At 45.9% G+C, this 23,510-nt stretch overlaps 1 protein-coding gene across 2 annotated transcripts in view; it reads right to left on the bottom strand.

Moving 5' to 3' along the window:
* The window catches only part of PTPRO (protein tyrosine phosphatase receptor type O), a 129,175-nt gene extending 120,520 nt beyond the window's left edge, over positions 1-8,655 (bottom strand). For both annotated transcript variants that reach the window (XM_083401843.1, XM_083401844.1), the window contains exon 1: positions 7,926-8,655. In XM_083401843.1, the coding sequence (XP_083257969.1) occupies positions 7,926-8,018 (93 nt within the window). In that variant the 5' untranslated portion in view covers positions 8,019-8,655. The remainder of the gene's footprint in view (positions 1-7,925) is intronic.
* Positions 8,656-23,510: the final 14,855 nt, after the last annotated feature.

The raw sequence follows: 23,510 nt of genomic DNA, 5'->3' as shown, positions 1-23,510 counted from the left end.
CTAGAGTGAACATGTTTACACACGGGGAGGAATGTTTGTCCAGCCAGCAGGTAAACTTCCTGTTTCCTTCTGGGCTGGGACAGACTTCCTCTGCATGTGACTAGAGGTGGACGTGGCCTCACCTGTGCAGGTAACAAAAGCATAGGACTGGCCGCCATCTCTCTCTCTTTGACTACATACATCAAAGAAGCAACATCTGTTTAGCCAAAGATGCTCTCTTCAGCCAAGAGAGGACAAAGGGACTGTCCCCTTATGAGATAGTTTCCAGGTGTATGTTACTTTTCTAAGCTAAGTCTGCCTTCTGGAATCCGATTGTGAACAGAATGTGAGTAAACTCTTTTTATACTTTTATAGAAGACTGTGTCGTGTCTTATCTTTTATGAGGGAATAAGGGGTAAATATCAGAACAGTTGTTATTCCGCTGTGAGTTTAAAAAGGGGGGTGTTACTCTGCTAAATTGTGAACTTGTTAACACAAGTTGGAAAGGCTATAACCAAACAATATATCCTCTCCTGCATCCCTCAACATTCCCACATGGTGGAGACTGCCCCTCTCCTCCTGCACCACACAGAGAAGAGGAAGACAGTGTAGATTTACAACAGTGGTTTGCAGAAGGTCACGGCTCAGAGATAGATGAGGGACAAAGCTGGGGGAAAATGGGAGAAGAGGAGGGGAGAAGCAGAGCCAGAGCAGCTGGTTGACACATTAGCATTAGAAAGCATTCCAGACCACCACAACCCCTTCTCCCAAAACCCGGTGAGCATTGAAAATAGGAGAGCAAAGAGCTAAGAGGCAAGCCACCGTAATAGGAGTGGTGCTGTTGACGATTGAGAAGGGAAGGGGGGTGGAGATTACTCTGAGCAATGCCATTACTCCAAGTGGCTCTCTTTCTAAGCCTCTCTCTGTGAATATTGAATAAAGGACTTTGGTAAGAGTTTTTCTTGTCTATTTATCCCTGGCAGCCTGCCTGGGGGTGGGGTGGGGGATCAGATTCCCTGACGCCTGACAGTAGGGCACATAGATATAACTTGGCTGAAACAGACTCACAGGCCTATTTAGACCAGTGGAGCAGAGCTTTCTCCCTCCAACACGATGAGATTCTCTTGGCTTTAGTGTTCCCGGCTATCATAGGAGCCAACTGCTAGGGCTGACGTCCCTTCACCCCCTGCCCCCCATAAAGTATTTGAGGGGAGTGAGAATCCCAAAAGTTGATGGGCAGTGCCATTCAAATGGGGTGCATGTGCCACATCTTGCAATTGATTACAGTGGTGCCTCGCAAGACGAAATTAATCCGTTCTGCGAGTCTCTTCGTCTAGCGGTTTTTTCGTCTTGCGAAGCAACCCTATTAGTGGATTAGCGGATTAGCACTATTAGCAGTTTAGCGGCTATTAAAGGCTTAAGGGATTAGCAGATTAGCTGCTAAAAGGCTATTAGCGGTTTAGCAGCTTAGAAAAAGGGGGTGGGGAGCGAAAAAAAATCTCAAGACTCGCAAGACATTTTCGTCTTGCGAAGCAAGCCCATAGAGAAATTCGTCCTGCGAAGCGCATTGAAAAATGGAAAACCCTTTCGTCTAGCGGGTTTTCCGTCTTGCGAGGCATTCGTCTTGCGGGGCACCACTGTACCTAGGGTGGGTCTTACCTGCCCCCCCCCCCCCAAAAAAAAATATTTTATGCAAATTGGCATCCCTGCCAGCTGCTTTCTGCAAGTTTCATGCTTGTGTTGCTGAATCGGAGGTTTACAGGACCAGGATTTTAAGGAAAGGACACACCCATTTCCAAGCAACGCTAATGATTAAGGCTTAGTCATGTGAAAAATGACCATCACCGTTCTCTCTTGGGGAAGAGATCGGGAACTCTCGGGCTCTGGCTTTTCTTTCTTTTGCATATGTGCCGTACGCTGTCATCTGAGCACAATGTTAATTACAGCCAATGGCGCAGAGCCTGGGTGGCTGGCAGTTCTCTCTGTAGCAAAGTTTCGTGGAGCGTATGAAATGCACTCGGGGGGGGAGGGGGGAAGAAGGACCAACAGGCTCACAGACTAGAATGTCATGTGTAACCAAGCTTGCAGTGTTAAGCAGAACTCAGAGAAATGAATCCGTCAAGAAAATACGCTGACCCTGTTCTATCTGGCTCTGCAGTAATTGGAAGGGGCTGGCGAGGGGGGCAAAGGTAATATAGATGGCACTGGCTCTTTCTTCTATCAGCGTGTCGCTGGTGCAGCCATGAGACTGGGAATATGCTCTGAGCACAGGCAATGTGATAGTCAAACACTCAGCGCACTTGACCTAGAGATGGTCAAGATGGGGGGAATAGGTTCCCAAAGGCAATAGGTTGTATCCAACTAAGTTAGAATCGATCCATTGAAATTATTAGTCCTAAGTTAGTTGCGCGCATTAAGGGCCGTAGCTCAATGGCAGAGCATCTGTCTAGCATGCAGATGGTCCCAGGTTCAATCCCCGGCAGCTCCAAGTATGGTTGGGAGAGACCCCTGACTCATACTCTGGTTTCTCTTCAGATCATATACATCTTTTGTCTTTTGTGGAGAGACCCCTGTCTGAAACCCCTCCACTTGTAATATCCAGATTGGAAATTGCAGTATTTGGATTTGAAGACTGGGAGGAAAAGGGGGGGTTATAGAAGATAGAACGATTGGAAATTAATGAGTGAATACCATATTTAGCTGCAGGACAGAGAACTGGAAGTCTTTTTATCTTTCTTTATTTTCTCTCTCTCTTCTTTCCTTTATTTCCTTTTTTATTTTATTTTTTCTTTCCGCCTCTGTTCCTTTTTATATTAAACAACCCCTTTTATTTCAGTAAATAATAATAATAATAATAATAATAATAATCCCCACCCATCTGGCTGGGTTTTCCCATCCCCTCTGGGCAGCTTCCAATAAAATATTAAAATACAATAGTCTGTTAAACATTAAAAGCTTCCCTAAACAGGGCAGCCTTCAGATGTCTTCTAAAAGTCTGGTAGGTTTTTTCCCCTCTTTGAAATCTGGTGGGAGGGCGTTCCACAGGGTGGGTGTGAACTTTTGTATATCTTTGGCCAAGTATCAATAAATAAACTGAAACCCTTCCAATTTTGACTAAACACCAATGCCTATTCAGATGTTACCTGGGTGTAGGACTAGACAATATTGAGGGTAAACAGGACCATGCATCTGGCTGATGTCCCTCTCCTCTCAACAGTCATGCATTCAATGTGGTTGCTTCCAGAGACGCATCTACATTTGAGCAGCTTCTGATGTATAAACACTGAGGTATAGATCAGGACATCTATAGTGCGTAGGTGCTCTCTTGAAGGCGTGCCTCTGAAATGTGTGAGCATCAGGGAGCAGACTCAGTGGGGCAACCCATCTCAGGACAAGGCAATCAGGATCAACCATTTACATTGGATCACACATAGCTCTGCATATGAGCAGAGCCATTGTTTCCCATTATGTCCAACTCCAGGAACTGTGGCTTATTCTAACTCTAGTTTGTTAAAACAAACGGGTTGAATCATGGCTTGATATCCTGGTTTGTTAACCAGTGCATGTCATTTAGAGCACATCTGACCATGGTTCTAGCCGTTTAGCTGAACTGGGACAATAGCTCAGTGATACTTCTAGCAGTCTTGCAGGAAAGACACCGCTATTGTCCTCTTGCATTGTTAGTTGGAAGCAGAGAGAAGGACTCGACTAAGGTTAGCTAGCGTGTGGCTCAGGCAAGATCTGAAGCCAAGGCATCGTAGCTCAGTTTATTTTACTTTTAATAATAATAATAATTTTTATTTATACCCCGCCCTCCCCAGCTAAGGCCAGGCTCAGGGCGGCTAACAAGCAATAATAAAAACAAGTTGAATGAATACAACTTTAAAAAAAGATTAAAATACAACATTAAAATATTGAAACATTAAAATACAGCCTCATCACAGGAGGAGAAAGGAAAAAGAAAGAGGGGGAGGGAATCAAATTGGTTCCAAGCCAAAGGCCAGGTGGAACAACTCTGTCTTACAGGCAAAGAAATCAGATCCTGCCGGGCCCTGGTCTCATGAGACAGAGCGTTCCACCAGGCCGGAGCCAGTGTTGAAAAGGCCCTGGCTCTGGTTGAAGCTAATCTGACTTCCTTAGAGCCCAGGACCACTAGGGTGTTGCTATTTATGGACCTTAAGGTCCATACTGGGAGAGGCGGTCCCGTAGGTACATGTCCCGTGACATGACTAAGTGGTCCATGATCACTGGAATAGATCCCAGGCAGTAACAACAACAATAATAAATTATAATAAAAACTGAAGTACGAAACGAGCCACAATGCAATAAAAGCTAAAAGACAACAGCTAACACCAAAAAGCTGACCAAAGACAAGTGAAACTCATTCCATGTCACTGGAGAAGACTGTAGCGCATCTGCTTTGCACACAAAAGCTCTCAGGTTCCATCCTCAACATCTCTAAGTAGAGCTGGGAGATACCCTGGTCTGAAGTCCAGAGTCACTGCCAGCCAGTGTCCACAATATGGAGCTAGGTGGACCAGTGCCCTGTTAATGCAGTGGATTGCCAATGCCTCTGACAGCCATTGTTCGACAGCAAGGAGAATAATTCAGAAGCAGGCAATCCCTAAGGTAGGATGGGCATAGGTCTCATAGGGTCATAGGTAAGAGCCAGAACACTGATTTGAGTCAGGAAATGGTCCCTGATCATTGGCTATGCTGTCTGAGGCCAGTGGGAGCTGGCATCCAGCAACTTTGGAGGGTTACAGGTTTCCAGTCCCTACTCCGAGTCCACACAATGGCTCCTTCCTGGACATTGGCTCTCAGTTGGGTGCAAGCAAACCCAGCTGGTTGCAAGAACAATGTAGGATATTTGCATGTTCAATTAGTAATCAACAAGAGTTGATGGGACTGTGGGGAACTGGGGCCTTAGCACAGTGGTAGAGAGTGCATGCTTTGACTACAAAAAATCCCAGCTTCAATCTCCAGAATGGGCTGGGAAAGACCTCTTTCTGAGACCCTGGAGAGTCACTCCCAATCTGTGTTGACAATGTCAAACTAGATGGACTCAGTCTAAGGCAGTTTCACAGGCTGTATATTTCTCTCCTTCTAACAGACTGATCCTAAGCACATTATGCAGAAGTATGTTCCGCTGAAACCAGTTTAGCTTATTTTCAAAGAGTGTGTTCAGGTATGAGCGTGTAAGCCCATTAGCTATGGAAAACTCCTTAGCTGCTCTGCACAGTAGTATATGAATGGAGATTGGGTCTGCAGTGCTGAACGGATAGCTCCTTCTCCCTCAAAACTCTTCCTAGCTGTAAGTTGGTGACTTGAGAAAAAGACATCAGAATCCAGAAAACACAGAAGCTAATGGGCCTCATGACAAAGCAATTGTCGTTCGGTCACCATTGCCTAATAACATATATGGATAGGGCTGTCACCATGTTTGCCAATATCTGAGGAATTAGGAGAGAGCTTTTGATCCAACAAATGTTTAATATACCAAAAGAGGGAAAGTAGCAAGGAATTGTTTTGACATAGCAGAGGTGCAAATATTTGGCGCTGATCCATTTATATATAATTTAATCTAATGTAAGTTGGATCCAAGTGTGGATGTGATTCCCAATTTTTTAAAATTTCTTTGCACCAAGCTGGAGAAATGGTGTGTGTTTTTTTTAAAAAAAAAAAAAAAAATTGGCCTCTATATTATTTTTTAAAATGTTTGCTTTTCCCCCTTCTTCCTCCCCATCCCCCTTTCCTTGTGTGCCCTGTCTTTTTAGACAGCTCATGGGGAGGGATTGCCTTGTTTTAACTGATTAAGGCACTCTGGAAGGTGGGCTTGAAGCACTCTGATCTATACTGGAAACTAATGAAGAAAAATCGCTAATTTCAGGGACAGGGAATTTGTGGCCCTACAGCTTGTTAGACTCCAGCTCCTATCAACCCCATCTAGCATGGCCAAGGCTCAGGGATGCTGGGAGATGGAGTCTTGGTGGTTTCTGCCAGGTCACAGGATTCTCACCCCTGATTTGTCCCAAGGTATCTTTTCTCTTGCAACCACAGGCTGATGTAGAGCTGAGCTGAGAGTTCTCTATGAACAACTTTCATCTCAAGATGGTGTGTGTGTGTTGAGGTTATAATGAAACTCTGGCTGATTTGGAGAGTGCGGGGGCTGGCAAAATCCACAGAAAGCTACAGAGACTTATAGGTAAAGGTAAAGGGACCCCTGACCATTAGGCCCAGTTGTGGCTGACTCTGGGGTTGCGGCACTCATCTCACTTTATTGGCCGAGGGAGCCGGCGTACAGCTTCCGGGTCATGTGACCAGCATGACTAAGCCACTTCTGGTGAAACCAGAGCAACACACAGAAATGCTGTTTACCTTCCTGCCGGAGTGGTACCTATTTATCTACTTGCACTTCATGCTTTCGAACTGCTAGGTTGGCAGGAGAAGGGACAGAGCAATGGGAGCTCACCCCGTCGTTGGGATTCGAACCGCCGACCTTCTGATCAGCAAGCCCTAGGCTCTGTGGTTTAACCCACAGTGCTTTTTAAACTTAGTTTTTCATCCATGGAGATCCACCTGGGTGCACTTTCTTCTACCCAGAATTCCAAAGGGGATTCCAAGAGGAGAGGTGGCTCTGCTCTTGCAGCAACAGGTGATGGCAAAACTAAGTTTCAAAAGAATATGGGGAAACACTGACAACACTGACAGCAAGCAGGTAGCACCCCAAAATTTGATGAGAATTTCACTCGCCTCCAGGGAATGAAACAGGCTGTCAAATTGAGAGGGAGGCACTTCACCTCACCAGGACTATAAAGCCAAGTTATCTGTCCTCACTTCTCTCTGCTTATGGTCAAGCAGGTGTTTTGCATACAGAAGCTCCCAGGTTCAATCCCAGGCAGGGGTTAGAAAGACCTCCATCTGATACCCTGTAGACCAGCTTTTACCAACCTGGTACAAAACACCAGGAGGACCCCAAGTCTGCAAAGGCAGGAGTCAACAATCCTGAAGCAGACAGACCAGTTGTCTCTTCTTTTGAATCAGATGCTCTTTTGGTCTAACTAAATTGACAAGTGGCTTTTAGACTGGGGTATTTCCCAGACCTACTTGGGAGACGTCAGGGATTGAACCCAGGGCCTTCTGCATGCAAAGCAAGTGTTCTCCGCCTGAGCTGTGGACCTTTCCTACCCTTCAATTCACCAGACTTGTAAAGAGGAGCAATGAAGCAAACCCTGGCCCCAGAGTTGAGCCAGGAGGGACTCCAGGAGGGACTCAATTGAACCACCCCACTCCAGATTAAGCCCTGAGATGCAGATTCATCCAGCCCCCTCCATCCTGGCTCCTCCAGGCCAGTCGCAGGAGCAGAGGAGAGCCATGCAACACGTTCCCTTGAAGAAGCATCACAACAAAGACCCGGAAAGCAGCCCACGCACACCTTGCCTTGAATCACCAAACGCACCGCCACCTTTCCCAACCCTCCATCTCCACCACCAACCAGACAACCAGCCCGGTGATCAAACCAGCCAAGCTGCCCCCTGCCTCCATTTGCCTGCCATTCCTGGCTGACACAGACACCGAGAGAGAGAGAGAGAGAGAGAGAGAGAGAGAGATGCTCGTGGTGTTGAAAGTGACCTCATTTTGCCTTGGGAAGCGGATCCCCACCAAGCGACCTTGAGTGCCAGCTCCTATTAGCCATGCTTCAGAAAAGTCCCAAGCTCGGGGGGCGAAAAGAGAGAGAGAGAGAGAGGAACACCGTGGAGGATTGCCGAGATTTCTCAATAAATACACAAACGGGGGAAAGAAACGCGGGGGGGGGGGAGTCTCTTTGCTCCACAGGCACAGGCGTGTTGCACTAGCTCCTTCCACCCTACCCAGGCCAAAGGAAGAGCGCCAAGGAGCCTGGCACAGGGAGCGATGGCTGGTGTCTGGGGCGAGCGATCTCTTACCTTGAGGAGCAAAACAAAGAGCCACAGCCGGGAGAGGCAGCTCATCGGGGCGCCGCTGCTGCTCCGTCCCTGGGCGAGATGACCCCTGACCATTGGAAAGGAGAGGCGCGGGGGGAGAAGGACCCCGAAGCAGAGCCGCCACGCCGCCTGGATGTGGAGCTCCGGCAGCAAGGCAGAGCCCCGGGAGAGCCCAGAAAAGAGACGAAGCGCCTGCAGAGAGAGACACAGAGGCAGCCGGAAGGTGTGTGTGTGTGTATGTGTGCGCGCGCGCGCCTGTGGGCTCGGCTCTCCAAACTGGGGTAACAATGGCGAGCCTTCTCTGAGCTGCGGCACCGTCAGATCCGCAGCGCAGCCTTCCCGTCTCGTTGGAGGAGACCCATCTCCTCTTTTTCCCCCCACCCTCTTCGCTGCTGCCCCCTCCTCGCTCCTCCTCTTCCTTTATGGCTGGAGAAGTCCGGGGTCTCCTTCCCCCTCCCCTTTCTTCCTTTCCTCCTTCAATCGCAGCGCCGACGGCTTAAATGGCCAGGGAGCCGTCCGGGGACCGGCGATCGGAGCTGGCCAGCTGCTAGCTGCCTCCTTCTCGCGGCCACCGGCGAGGCGCGCCTTTCCTTTACGCCGCTGCCGCCCGCGCTGGCTGTCTCGGAATGAATGGAGCGCCTTCATGCCAAGCACGCCGCCGAAAGCGACGAGGAGACGCCCTCTACCTCGCGGGAGCCTCCGCCCTTCCCTGCGCTCCGCCCCCTCCTGACTTGACAGACCCATACATACCCACGCCCCAGCCACGCACAGGCCAGTTCCCAAGGGCTTTAGCTCGCCTACCGAGTCGTTATTTGTTGTTGTTTAGTCGTGTCTGACTCTTCGTGACCCCATGGACCAGAGCATGCCAGGCACTCCTGTCTTCCACTGCCTCCCACAGCTTGGTCAAACTCATGTTCGTAGCTTTGAGAACACTGTCAACCTGGGTCCAAATCTTCAAACAACCTTGACATTTACAGGTGTGGGGTGGAGCCAACTCTCAGCTTAGTTGTAACATCGGGTGTGCAAGAGAAGTGTGGGGTGCCAGTTCTGAAATGTTGCACATCTCCTTAGGAACATAGGAATTTGCCTTACACGGAGTCAGACCTTTGGTCCATGTTGCCCATTAACCCCAGCCCTCTCCATTCTCTCCCAGCCCTGCCTGAAGATGCCAGCGATTGAACCTGTATCGAGATGCGGGACTCTTTCATTCATTTTAACCTTCCCAAGAGTGAGGTGATGATTGATTGATTGACTGACTGACTGACTGACTAACTAACTGACTGAACAGCTTCCCCAAATGAAAAACAGCTTAATCAGCCCTTATATTTGAATGCCGAATGGAAAGTCAGAAGAGTAAGTGTGAAGATGCCTGCGGAAGGGATTAAAGCCAGCATATATTAGGAAAGGAGGAAGGGAGAGGACACCACCTTGAGCTCGGAAGGAGAGGTGGGATATTTAATTAAATTAATTGGGTTTGGGTGAAATTAATGACTCAGTGTGTCTTTTATCACTTCTACAATGGGATAAATCAGGTGAGAAGGGACAAAACTGAAAATTATTATGCCTTTTGTATGTCACTGGGCTATGGCCTCCCATGATTTTTGAGGATCAACACAAAAATCATTTTAATGCATTTTTGTTGCATTGGGTGTGTTGCCCCTGTAAATTAAGACCGCCTCCCCCCATTTGAACCAAACTGGGCCCTATGCTTATCATCGGAGGCCCTTCTCTGTGTGGCCCTTATGAGGCCCTACAGATTCAGAGGGTTGCAACACAAGAAAGGGCCTTTTCTGTGGTGGCTCCCCGCCTGTGGAATGCTCTCCCCTTTGAGGCTCGCCATCATTACAGATCTTTAGGCACCAGGTGAAAATATTAAATAAACTATAGCCTGTTAAATGTGGGAGGACTGTTGTTACAGAAGAGGCAGTGTGTGTATTTACTGGTAGCATACTTAGCTAGGCTTTATTTTAGAAAACGGGTAATGGGCGGAGGGATTGGTAACAAGAGGCTGTCTGGTTTTCCCCAAGACATTTGTATTTTACATCCCATAACAGGTACATTTGACAGCTCTTTATATCCGTTCACTTTTCATAAGGAAGATGATTGGCAGCTCTCAGGTGGATGGCCCGCTGAGCGGTGGTGTTCATATTATTCTTATCATGTCTGGGAAAGCATCAAAATACATGGCGGGGTCTGTTGGCTTTCTCAAGAATTCAGAAGCACACATTTTCAGTGTTCTTCCTTCTGACCTTTTGGACACTGTTTTCCTAGCAATCCCTTCCAATCTCACATATCCCTTTTTAGGCTGATGACTGCAGTAGCTGCAATCTTGGCCCAATGAAATCAGCCAGAGTTCTGTTGCTGATTTATTTTCCTTTCTTTTTTTAAAAAAAATATTATATATTTTTATTTACTTTTAGGTAAAACACACACAGAAAGAAACAAGAACCCAGGAACCTGCGCCGTAGCCCTATAAAGGACAAATTGTGATGGTGAAAGAAATTCTGAGTACAGTTCAAGAACAAATATAATCATAAATAGCTATTCGTATTGAAGCTAATATGGGACAAAACAAGGAATTGGGAGGAAACTGTAAATAACTAGTTACTTAGCAGAGGGTAGCTGTAGACCAGGGCTGGCTAACATTAACATTAACAGTAACAATAAATTTATTATTTATGCACCACCCATTGTTGGGTTGAAATAAACGACAGACGAGTGACAAGTGTCATATGGGAGGCATCTGCCGAGCATGTCTCGGGGAGTTCCTTTTATTGACTATTACAGCATTGCCACATATGTGCTTGTTGTTGATTGGTTAACACAAATCATATGCAAGGGTTGCATATAGGTATTAATCATCAATAGATTAAAGGTTGGGAAAGGGAACACAGAATTGGACAGGTATGAAAACCTCCTTATTAAACTATTACTAGTGATTGATATAGCAAAACTTAAAAGAGCATAACTATCACATTCCATAAATGTGGTCAACCATGCATTAAGAACAGGTCAGGGTACGATGTTTCATGAACTCAATGTGAACTAAACATTCTAGGGTGGGTGAGGAAGGAATGCTTCAGCTCAGAGCAGTTTGCCAGACTCGTGCAGAAGCAAAACCTCCCATCAACCCATCTGGCTGGGTTTCCCCAAACACTCTGGGCGGCTCCCAACAGAATATTAAAAACACAATAAAGCATCAAACATTAAAAACTTCCCAATACAGATGTCTTCTGTATTTCCTTGACATCTGATGGGAGGGCATTACACAGGGCGGGCACCGCTACTGAGAAGGCCCTCTGCCTGGTTCCCTGTAACCTCACTTCTTGCAGGGAGGGAACCGCCAGAAGGCCCTTGGCGCTGGATCTCAGCATCCGGGTTGAACGATGGGGGTGGGCCACATTGACTCATGCGCCAACATGAGCAAAGTAGAAAAATTAACACCTTTTGTCTTTGTTCCATCCAAAGTCGGTCCTTCCTTAATCCCTCCCTCCCTCCCCTTAAAAAAAACCAACCTTCATTATCTTTATATATTCATTTATAAATACATGATTGTGTTTTATTTATTTATATCTTTTTATGTCAGTCTTATAATAAGAAGTAAGAGTAGCATGTACACCCTGTGCTCGGCTACTGAGAGATGGGCCTTCCTTGTAGGAAGGCAGTAGACCCACTGGGGGCATCCTGCCATGGGCCGTCTATAATCTAGAACCAGCACTAGGGGGTGCAGTGTGTTTGTTTAGTGTGGCAAGCAGTTTTCTTCCCACTCATATGTGTCGTAACATGAGGCATGCAATGAGTTTGCAGCTTGAAAGATTCTCTATCACACTGGAACTGCAAGGAATGGTGGGGTCTCTCCGTACATCGGTAATGTGTCTAAACACTTAAATGCCATATGACTTTTTGCTGCTTAAGGTAAAGGGACCCCTGACCATTAGGTACAGTCATGTCCGACTCTGGGGTTGTGGCGCTCATCTCGCTTTATTGGCTGAGGGAGCCGGCGTACAGCTTCCGGGTCATGTGGCCAGCATGACTAAGCCACTTCTGGCAAACCAGAGCAGCGCACGGAAACACTGTATACCTTCCCGCTGGAGCGGTACCTATTTATCTACTTGCACTTTGACGTGCTTTTGAACTGCTAAGTTGGCAGGAGCAGGGACCGAGCAATGGGAGCTCATCCCGTCGTGGGGATTCAAACCACCAACCTTCTGATTGGCAAGTCCTAGGCTCTGTGGTTTAACCCACAGCGCCACCCGCATCCCACTTTGGTGCTGCTTACACCCCACCAAAAAAAAAACACACAAAAAACCACCCTTGTCAATTACTTTTGTCAGCTGCCACTTCAGCTTCTGATCAAAATCTAGCCACAATCAAGAATGAAGAGGAGGAGACCCAGAAACAGAGCTAGTTTGGGGCATTATATATATATATATATATATATATATATATATATATATATATATATATAATACCCATGCAGTATTCCAGTATGTTTCCATGAGCTCAGTTGGCAAGAAGAAGCAGGCAAATGGGGTAGGTGATTTTCTATTCTGCTGAGGCATTGACCCTCTCTTCAACTCTCTGGATTACCTTGTACTAGCTATTTATCTCCCCCTGCTCTCTATTTGTATCATTCAAGGCTGTGTGTGCGGTCGATGGAAGACTGCTGAGGTCTTTCATCGTCAGCCCCCACCCCCTTTCACCTGCTACAGTTGTTACATGAAATCATTAGGTCTACTTGGCAAGTCGCGTTTGGGTTTCTGCGCCTGCTGTAGAGAGAAGTGAGGGGTTGACCAACCTGGGAAGGTAGCCCACCTAGGAGAAGGAAAACTCTGGTCCTCAGCCTCTGCTGCCTTGTGGAATATCTTCAGGAGAAGAATAGGCTAAGGAATAAACCCTAAACAAATCCAGAGTGGGGTCCCTAAGATGGTTGGGTGGCACCTTGTACGCCTCTTTCCAACTCCTGCAGGCGAGCTGGTACCAAATGACTTGCTCTGCTTTCCTTTGGACCACATGAGTGAGGCCAAGAGGGGGGTGGTCTTCTTGTCATCTGGGCAGCCCAGGACCTTCATGCACACTGCCCGGGCTTATGCCCCAGAGGGGTCACTTGGGTGCTGCTAATGCAGCTGTTTGACTCCACCACCAAGGTGTACTCCATTGTCTCTAGAGACAAGACAGATGCCAATGACAACAAAAGTATTCAGAAGCATTACTGCCTCTAACAGTTGAGACTCTTCTTCTTCTTCTTCTTCTTCTTCTTCTTCTGTAATCACTCATAGCCGAGTCAGATTGTCTTCCATAAACATGGTTTTAACAATGAGTCCATAAGTGACTGTGTAGGCCAGTTCTAGACCCACACGTCCTTCCACAATAGGGACATTGGTTTCTGGGCAGGAGTTGATCACGGTGTGGATTTGCCAAGCGTGTCTTCCTCTTAGCACGTTTCTCCCTTGTGTCCTGAGTTCAAGTGTCTTCAAAGCCCATGACACCTTTGGTAAAGGCTGTTCTCCAACTGGAGCACTCTCAGGCTAGTGTTTCCCAGTTGTCAGTGTTTATACTACATTTTTAAAGATTTGCCCTGAGACAGTCTTTAAACCTCTTTTGTTGACCATCAGCATTACGCTTTCAGTTTCTAAGTTTGGAATAGAGTAGTTGCTTTGGAAGACGATCATCAGGCACCCATAATGACCAATGATTACTAGCAATCATGGCTAGTAATCAAGGCTGGCTGGCTGACCAAAATACCACCAGAGGAATCTCCACCAGTGATAGCATGCAGAAAGCCCCAAGGGGCATTCCAGGGCAGCAAGGGTCTGAGGTGACCCTCCTGCCATCACTTGATAGCATTAGGTCCTATCCCGGCCTGTTCCAGGCTTGAACAGTGGTGCTGAAGTCAGTTGACTTCCCTTCTGCCTAGTTGACATGAGCAGTGAGGCTGTGGATGCATGAATGAGCTGCCACTACATTACAACCTACCACTGCCCAGCCAGGGCTTTGACTGTCCTGTTCGGCTTGTTACAGAAAAACAGCACAGCATCATCAAATCTGTCAGGGACCAGCAACAGGTTTCTGCTTTTGCCAAAATCATCAACACATAGCAAACATACGGTTTACCTTTTCAGACTGCCTGCTGACCTGCAAATCAAAGAAGTGCCAAATGAATTACGCAGCTATGAAATAACGACAACAATTTATTATTTATACCCCACCCATCTGGCTGGGCTTCCCCAGCCACTCTGGGTGCCTTCCAACAAAATATTAAAATACAGTAATGCATCAAACATTAAAAGCTTCCCTAAATAGGGCTGTCTTCAGATGTCTTCGTAAAGTCTGGTAGTTGTTGTTCTCTTTGACATCTGGTGGGAGGGTGTTCCACAGGACGGGTGCCATTACCGAGAAGGCCCTCTGCCTGGTTCCCTGTAACGTGGCTTCTCACAGTGAGGGAATCACCAGAAGGCCCTCGGCGCTGGACCTCAGTGTCCAGGTAGAATGATGGGGGTGGAGATACTCCTTCAGGTATACTGGACAGAGGCCGTTTAGGGCTTTAAAGGTCAGCACCAACACTTTGAATTGTGCTCGGAAATCTCTCATTTGAAAAGTGCATCAATAACACAATACAAAACTTCCCCTGGTTACATTTCTGGTCTAATTAAAAATAAATAAATTCAAAGAGCTTAGCATAGCATGAAATTGCCTTCCATTTTCCGTTTTCATATAGCAGAATAGGACCAGTCCCAAGTATGAATGTTCTATGTGTTACAGAGATGCCTACGAGGCTGTTGAAGTGTGTTTCTCCAAGCAGCAGCCCAGAATCGAAGGTCTTCCGAAATTGTCAGAACAATCTGATGCTTTTGGACGGATGAGGATGCTCTGATGCACCCACCCAATCAGCAGCATGAAACTCACGCCAGGCAGCCGATTAATCAATACTGTTTACAGTACATGTCACAATGACATGAGGGAAGCCTCAGAAGACACAAATAGTGCATGTTTAAGCTGCAATAATTGAATGCAAATCTGTTTGTGAACTACCAGCGCCTGTCCATTGACATTTCCCCAATAGCGGGAAATTTGCAGTTATGAAATATTGAAGAGCAAGGGTTCCTTCCACTGGAAATTGTAAGTAGCTAAGAGTACCGCTGGGAGGAGCGCAGAGAGAAGAAATGCCATGGCGCATCTGCAGCAGCACAACTGGACGCCTTCATCTGCCTCGGCTGTAACAAAACATGTCTCTCCCATGTCAGTCTCTATAGCCACAGCAGTAGATGCAACCATCCAACAGCTTGACCTCATCCCCAAAGGCACACTCCTTCCTTGTCTCCTGAGACAGATGGATGCCGACCAATCAAGGGTGAATAGAGGAGGGAGAAAGGTTGTTTTCTGCTGCTCCAGAGAAGCAGACACGGAGCAATGGATCCAAACTACAAGAAAGAAGATTCCACCTAAACATTAGGAAGAACTTCCTGACAGTAAGAGCTGTTCGACAGTGGAATTTGCTGCCAAGGAGTGTGGTGGAGTCTCCTTCTTTGGAGGTCTTTAAGCAGAGGCTTGACAACCATATGTCAGGAGTGCTCTGATGGTGTTCCTGCTTGGCAGGGGGTTGGACTCGATGGCCCTTGTGGTCTCTTCCAACTCTATGATTCTATGATTCTATGATTCTCCCCTCACTGTACACATTTATCAGCATTTGCATCCTCAGTTTGAATGAACTTAGAGAGTAGTTCTTAATGATAGAATTATCTCTATACTTCAGAAGTGCATTGGGCACCTTCCTTGTATAGCTTTAAATATCTAAATCTGCATCTGTAATGTGCCACCCATCCAATCAAAATCTGCCATCTGATCCTTTCTATAGTGGACTACTCTATTCCGAACTTTAAAATGGAAAGCGTAATGCTGGTGGTCAACAAAAGAGGTTTAAAGACTGTCTCAAGGCAAATCTAAAAAAATGTAGTATAAACACTGACAACTGGGAAACACTGGCCTGCGGGTGCTCCAGTTGGAGAACAGCCTTTACTAAAGGTGTCAGGGGCTTTGAAGACACTCGAACTCAGGACGAAAGGGAGAAACGTGCTAAGAGGAAGGCATGCTCGGCAAATCCTCACCATGATCAACTCCTGCCCGGAAACCTATGTCCCCACTGTAGAAGGACGTGTGGATCCAGAATTGGCCTCCACAGTCACTTATGGACTCATTGTTAAAACCGTGTTTATGGAAGACAATCTCGCCGAAGAAGAAGAAGAAGAAATAGGAGGTGGGAAGGACTGTGGTTCTTCCGATGTTAGAATCACAGAATTGTAGAGTTGGAAGGGACCACAAGCATCATCTAGTCCGACCTCCTGCAATAAGGGATTTTTCACCCCAAGTGGGGCTTGAACCCATGACCTTGAGATTAAGAGTCTCATGCTTTACCGCCTGAGCTATAAGGTCAGCATGTCAGGCAGTGGTCTTCCTCCAGAGGGCAAAGATTGTTCTTTCCCTCTTCCGTTGGCTTGGCAGATGGATTTTGACTGATGTTCAGGGTTTGACGGATCAACATAAATGGTGTCAGAAAGCTTGCGTTTCTTCCTCCCCCTTCAGTATTCAGCTTTGCTCATTATTTAAGCCATCCGTATGGTTTCATCAAAAACATTCCTTGCCTCTGTTGGCATTTGGTCATAGAGTGACATGTTCCCTCCCGAGAAGGGATTATTTAGATGAATATTCAAGCACGGGTGAGCGGATTTTCCCATTCTGTTACTTTCTTGTTCCACGGATTCCTTCTGCCTGCTTTCCACATTCCTGAACACAGATTTAATTGGGAATATTTCTAAAATTTACCCCTGAACTCCAGCCTGCACATTTTGCTATAGCTTAAGAGTCCCTTGCACTTGTCTGGCATATTTTTCAACTCTACATTACCAAAGGGCATTGATAAAACACCGTAACAAATTAATAATTGCATCAAGGTGTCTTTTGTACAGTGTTTTATCAATGAACCAAAGTCCTCGGATGCTGTGTCCCTTTCAGGTCATCCGGCTTTTTCTGTGGTGGCACTCAATAAGTGGAACTTCTTGTCTCAATAGATTAGTTTAGCTTTGTTTTTATTTGTGTTTCGCCAACAACTGAAAACTTTCCATTTTAAACATGCTTTTTCTGATTCTGTTACTACTAAGCAAGTTGACCTGTGGCCCTGTCTCTTTTTGCTTTTGCTGCTGTTCTTATTGGACTGCTTGTGATTTTTAACAGCTACATCACACATAGCTTTTATGTTTGCTTTTATATTTAAAGGCAAGCCTACTTAATTCACACTTTCCAATACAAAACGCAGAGCAAACCACAGCCATCAATTGAAATTTGCGTTTCTCCAATACAATGTGGCGCAGTTCTCCAGCCAAGTACATACTAGTGCATATATTAGTGAAAATGACATACCCCCCCAAAATGCATGGCATTACAGGAAAATGTTTTGCAATAATGTGTATATTAGGCAGAATTGCATGCAAACGAATGCTTATATTAGAAGAAATTTGCAAGAAAATGCTGGTGAATTTTCACAATAACTTTTTTGAAAGATTAAAAAAAAGATTTCCAACTGATGTGGAAATGTGGGAACTGAACTTGAGACTGGAAAAATGAGAAACTGACCCCAAAAGCTGTAATGGAAAGATTCACTCATCCCTATACACCAGCTCCAAATCTCCAAGCGCATCTGTGGCTGCAGGTTCCCCGTCTATCCATCAATGTTTATGAACAAGAAAGATGTTCAGAAACCACCCTTTAATTATTCCAAGGACATCATCTGCAAAGGAGGGGGAACGGAATGTAGCGTAGAAAAAAATCAATATTAATGCGCCACATTAAATTAGATCAACCCCAGATTACCAAAGACATTCTATTCCATACAGTATCCTGCTCATTTAATTTGTGGTTTGCTTTTCTGAATAAATTAGCGCCGTCACAGTAGAATTAATTAAATTGGCATTAAAAATATATCAACTGCTTAGTATTCTTCTGCGAGAAAGACAGGGTGGGTGGGAAACCCTGCAATGAATGTATCGTGCCCCTAGGAATAGGAATGTCATTAGCAACTAAGAGAAATTAAAGAATGCTTGCGCACACTTGGGTGACATTTACAATTAAAACCACTCATTCAGCGAGATCTCTTTATTAACTCACCATCCTGGGGAAGCTTCGCTGAATTTTGAAGAAGGGACAGAGAGACTGAAAGACTGAAAGATGGGTGTTTTTCCTTAAAAACCTTGCCAGGCTGCAGCTAGAATCCAGTTTAGCCCTGACATGCTAGCTTTCTGTGTGCGGGGGTTATTATTGCCGTTCTTTCTTTTTATCTTTCAAATATATGTCTCAACTTTGCAGTTTGAAATGGTGCAGCCAGACACGGGGTCACCACCTGGAAAACCGACAGTCAAAACAGGATATTTGGAATAAAGCTTGGAAACACTTAGACCTCTTGTTTGATTATCAGAATCAGATATAGATCCAGACTTAGTTACCTTTAAAATAAGCACAGTGACATTACCAAGCCTTCCCGTCACTTAGTCAAAGTTTCCCATTGGATCTACCCTGAGCGTGACTTTCAGTGCAATCATAATCATGTCTACTCAGAAGTAAGACCTACTGAATTCAATGCAGCTTGCTCCTAGGTAGGTTGCAGCCCAAATTTGGGTCCAACTGTATCTCTCTGGCTGCACACAAAAGAATTGCCTTTCTGGAAGGTCCATTCAGCTCAATATCCCATTTCCATATTTAATCACATAACCTACACAGTTGTGAAATGTCATGAGCAGAACATGGTGGTGATGTTTCGGAGCTCCTAGGCAGAACAAGTACAGCAACAGATTTGGAATTTTGGAACTCCCTGCCCATTGAGATTATTTTGGGTGCCTGCCAAAACCCTTTTGTTCCAGCAAGTTCCCCAGGCCTATAATTTTGACAAATGATTTTACTAGGTAGGTTGTTGCTGCTGGCATCTGTTTGTCTCGGGAAACAATGAAAGAGTGTGACTTCAGGACTGAAATCAAACTGTTGGAGAGTTACAGCACCTGTAGAGACTGATAAGTGTTCCTAAAAGTTACTGGTTTTACTATATCTTTTGTTTTAACATAGCTTGCTTTTAATGTTTTTTATTTTATTTTGGTTTTTTATTTGGCCTTAAAAACTGCTTAGAGATCTTTTGTTTTAGTAAGCGGTATAGACCGTATTGCCCGAATATAAACCACACCCGAATATAAGCTGCACCTTTAAAATTCCAGGGGGGGGGGGGAGAATACCCTAATATAAGCCGCTCCCTTTTTGTAGGCACTCACATCCATTCCATTTTACCATGTGTCTGTTTCAGCAGCGATATCGTAAAAGCCAATTTTTGTAAGGTCGTGAATTTAAGCTGCACTTTAACTTTTAGCAGTCAGAATGGGGGGGGGGGTGAGGCTTATATTCACGCCAATATGGTATGTTTTGTAAAAACAAATCAATAACTTTTTATGGATGAGGGCCAATTGCATGGTTTCCCCCCATGGTTATAAAACAGCCAAGATTACAAAAACAAACATCAAAATAAATATTTAAAACAAGACTAAAAGCAATTGTGCAGAAATGAACAGATCCAATTCAGCCATACTTCAAAATACGGAGAAAACTAAGGTCCAAAGGTCTGCATGGATATAAAAGTGTTTTTGCCTGGTGCCTAAAAGCAGATAGTAATGGTACCAGGTGTGCCTCCCTCGGGACAGCATTCCTCCAGGGACAGGGAGCCACCACCGAAAAGGCCCATTCTGGTGTCACTTCACTTGTGGGGAGTCCATGCACTACGTATTGAGTCACTGAGTTCCACCTATTCATAAAGGTAAAGGGACCCCTGACCATTAGGTCCAGTTGTGGACGACTTTGTGGTTGCGGTGCTCATCTCACTTTATTCGCCGAGGGAGTCGGCGTACAGCTTCTGGGTCATGTGGCCAGCATGACTAAGCTGCTTCTGGCAAAACCAGAGCAGTGCACGGAAACGCCGTTTACCTTCCTGCTGGAGCGGTACCTATTTATCTACTTGCACTGTGTGCTTTCGAACTACTAGGTTGGCAGGAGCAGGGACCGAACAATGGGAGCTCAACCCGTCGTGGGGATTCGAACCGCCAACCTTCTGATCGGCAAGCCCTAGGCTCTGTTTAATCCACATCGCCACCCGCGTCCCTTCCACCTATTAATACTGTACTTCATTTCTTTTTATTTGCCTTGAAACTACTGCCTTCCACTCTTGCTGACTGACCCACCCAGAAGTCATGTCTACCTGCTGTTTGATAGGAGAAGAGGCTGTAAAATCAGCTCCTAGCCTTTCCTATCAAATGAGTAAACAAGCCCATTGTAGCCTGCATTTCAATCAGCTTAAGGAAAGCCCCTCGGACAGGCAAAATATGGTTTCATTCAATCAGCCGAAGCGAGATCTCCTCTGAAGGCTTTGCAGCTTAAAATACCCTTGGGGGCGGGGGCGACAAACAATTGTTTCCTGAGACAGGAAGACAGTCTGTCAAATAAAAAGGCCTGGGTGACATTTCCCCCAAAGATGAATGTAGATGGCAAGTGAGATCTACAACAAAATGTTGCAGCGTTGCTGCTCAGTGTTTCAGGGTACCTCCATACGAACAACAATTTGAAGAAAGGATCTAAGCACAAACTGGGAAATTTAGCTTTGTGCCATTAAAGCGCCCATGCAGATTGCTGGGGTTGTGGGGTTTGTGTTTAATAATTATTATTATTACGGTCGTAGACCAGCGTGTGGGGTTTGTGTGTTTTTGCAGGTGTGTCCTGCAACATGCCATTGATGCATTAATACTGCATTAATCGTGGATTTATACTGGACTGTCCACACACCACTGCACACTTTATTAGTCGTTCCATAAGGCTACCCCAATGCTTCCACATTAGTGCCATCTGGAGGGGCGCTATTGCACTGCAGTGCAACGAAAGCAAAACGGCAACAAAAATCCGGAACAACTGTGGCACAAAAAGCTATAGGCATTTAGCAGAAGCAAATGGTATTGAAAGTGTGATCTTTTATAGCTGAGACTGAATCTCAGGGTTGTAGCTTTGAGTCCCGCGTTGGACAAAAGATTCCTGCATTGCAGGGGGTCGGACTAGATTACCCTTGCGGTTCCATCCCACTCTATGGTTCTGTGCTGGTCTAGGATTGCCCCCAAGGCACAATAAAATGCACATCTGGAGGTTCCCAAAGCGTATACCCTAGCACAACAAATCCACTTTTAAATCGAAACTGACTTTTGCAGTTAGGAAAGTGGTGTGGGTATACATTGAAAAGCGTGGGGAGAACGGTGATTTACAGGAAGACATCTAAACACCTTGTAGTCAGATCAGGATGAATGCAGGATGAATGCTCATTGCCTGAATAACCTACCCACAAACAAACCAGAATGGACACTCAATAAAGACCAGATAGAATCTAACCTCCTTGTAAGCTTTGTGCAAGCAAATCAGGGCCTAGAATCCATCGGCCATGCTGATTTTCACATTTGGAAGTGGTTGTTTCCACTGCTGAAATTCTCTACATGTGATGGATTTCTCTGGAGCCTCAGGAGATCCTCGAAAACTTGTGCAAATCCATTTTAATTGCACCGACTTGTGGAAACATCCAGCTTAACCTAGACTGGTTGCCCGTTACTGTGTAGAGTTTGTGTTACAATTAATCCTCTTTGAAAGATTTCTCCATGAAACAGATGCCATCTGGCCACCTTTTCTGTCTCTCGGAAACGGTAATCAGTCTGTCTCTAGACGGAGAGCGGACGATTACAGAAACTAAACTTGTCTATGGTCTGGGCCATGGACACAAAAGAGCAGCCACTCAGTGGCCCCTTGAAGTAGCTCCACCAAGGCCAGACGAGTCGCGTGGAGGCAGCAGCAGGCTCAAGCTTTGAACCAAGCAACCTGGTGTACGAGGAGAGGAATTGTTGCTCCACAGTGCCCCCGCCTTGAGAATGGCAGGAAGGGAAACTGCAACTCCGAAGTGATCAGGTGAACCTGGAAAGACCAGCAGCAGTAGGGTATTGGCAAATTCACCAGTGCTGTATCTCTTCCCTATAGTCATAGCCACGTCCCCTCACAGCTGCATACCTTTCTAATAGGTAATGGTAAAGGGACCCCTGACTGTTAGGTCCAGTCATGGATGACTCTGGGGTTGTGGCGCTCATCTTGCTTTATTGGCCAAGGGAGCCAGAGTACAGCTTCCGGGTCATGTGGCCAGCATGACTAAGCCGCTTCTGGCAAACCAGAGCAGCACACAGAAACACTGTTTACCTTCCCACTGGAGTGGTACCTATTTATCTACTTGCACTTTGATGTGCTAGGTTGGCAGGAGCTGGGACCAAACAACGGGAGCTCACCCCGTCGTGGGGATTTGAACCGCCGATCCTCTAATCGGCAAGCCCTAAGCTCTGTGGTTTAGACCACAGCGCCACCCGTGTCCCTACCTTTCTAATAGGATACAACAATTTGTATCCAAAAAAAAGAGAAGGAAGGTAGGAAGGAAGGAAGGAAGGAAGGAAGGAAGGAAGGAAGGAAGGATCAAACAAACAAACAAACAAACAAAGAACTGCCTGACACTATAGGTAGCCATATCAGTCAGTACAATGGCCTTACTACCCATTGTGCCACCCATGTAGATCTTTTCATATCTCACGTTAAATGGTTTATGAAGCGAAATCTTTAGTTTGCCTTCTTCAGACCAATTGCTAACAAAGAACGTGGCCTTTCATCCAAATGCTTCATGGTACCCTATTGGCTGCAGCCGACAAATTGTCTTTCAGTATCCAGGCAACGGAGCTGGTAAATATTTCCATCGGCTTCCCTTTTTGTTCATTCAAAAAAGAAAAAGGAAAAAGGGGGCTGGTCAACAAGCCAATCTGTGGGCCAGTCCTTTTGGTCTAGCAACACTAAGGCGGGGGGGGGGGCAGGATTGATTCACAGATGAAAGCTCACTGCTGGCTGATTGCTGCTTAGCTTCAGAACCATTCATGTTTAGACCAATTGATTCACAATGTTTTGGACAAGGGATTTCATCCCCCTGCAAGCAAACCTTAAATATACAGCAATCTGTATTCTGTTAAATATGAAACACTAGCTGGCAGCACTGCACTGAGAATGCTTAATGCATGTGTGAATAGGGCAGTGATAGAAAGTGAGGTTCTTTGAAACGCCATGACGCACCTGTGGCAGCAAAGCGGGATGCCTTCATCTGCCCCACTTGAAATAAAATATGTCTCTCCCATATCGGTCTCTGCAGCCACAGAAGGTGTTGTAACTCTCCAACAGTTTGAGGTGCACTCTTGTCTTTTGAGATAGCCAACAACTGCACCTACCTTCCACTCAAGTCACTCCAATCAACCATCTTGCTGTAGACCCTGGGGCTCCAGTGCTGGGATAGCTCAGTCAGTAGAGCATGAGGCTCTTGATCCCAGGGTCATGGGTTTGAGCCACGTGTCGGCCAAAGGATTCCTGCATTGCAGGGGGCTGAACTAGATGACCCTCATCATCCCTTTCAACTCTACGATTCTGTAAAATGCATGG

The sequence above is a fragment of the Podarcis tiliguerta genome, assembly GCF_965153285.1.
Source record: "Podarcis tiliguerta genome assembly, chromosome: 10".
NCBI classification, from domain to species: Eukaryota; Metazoa; Chordata; class Lepidosauria; order Squamata; family Lacertidae; genus Podarcis; species Podarcis tiliguerta.
Note: the sequence above shows the minus strand (reverse complement) of the source record. Positions and strands in the feature narration are given on the sequence as shown.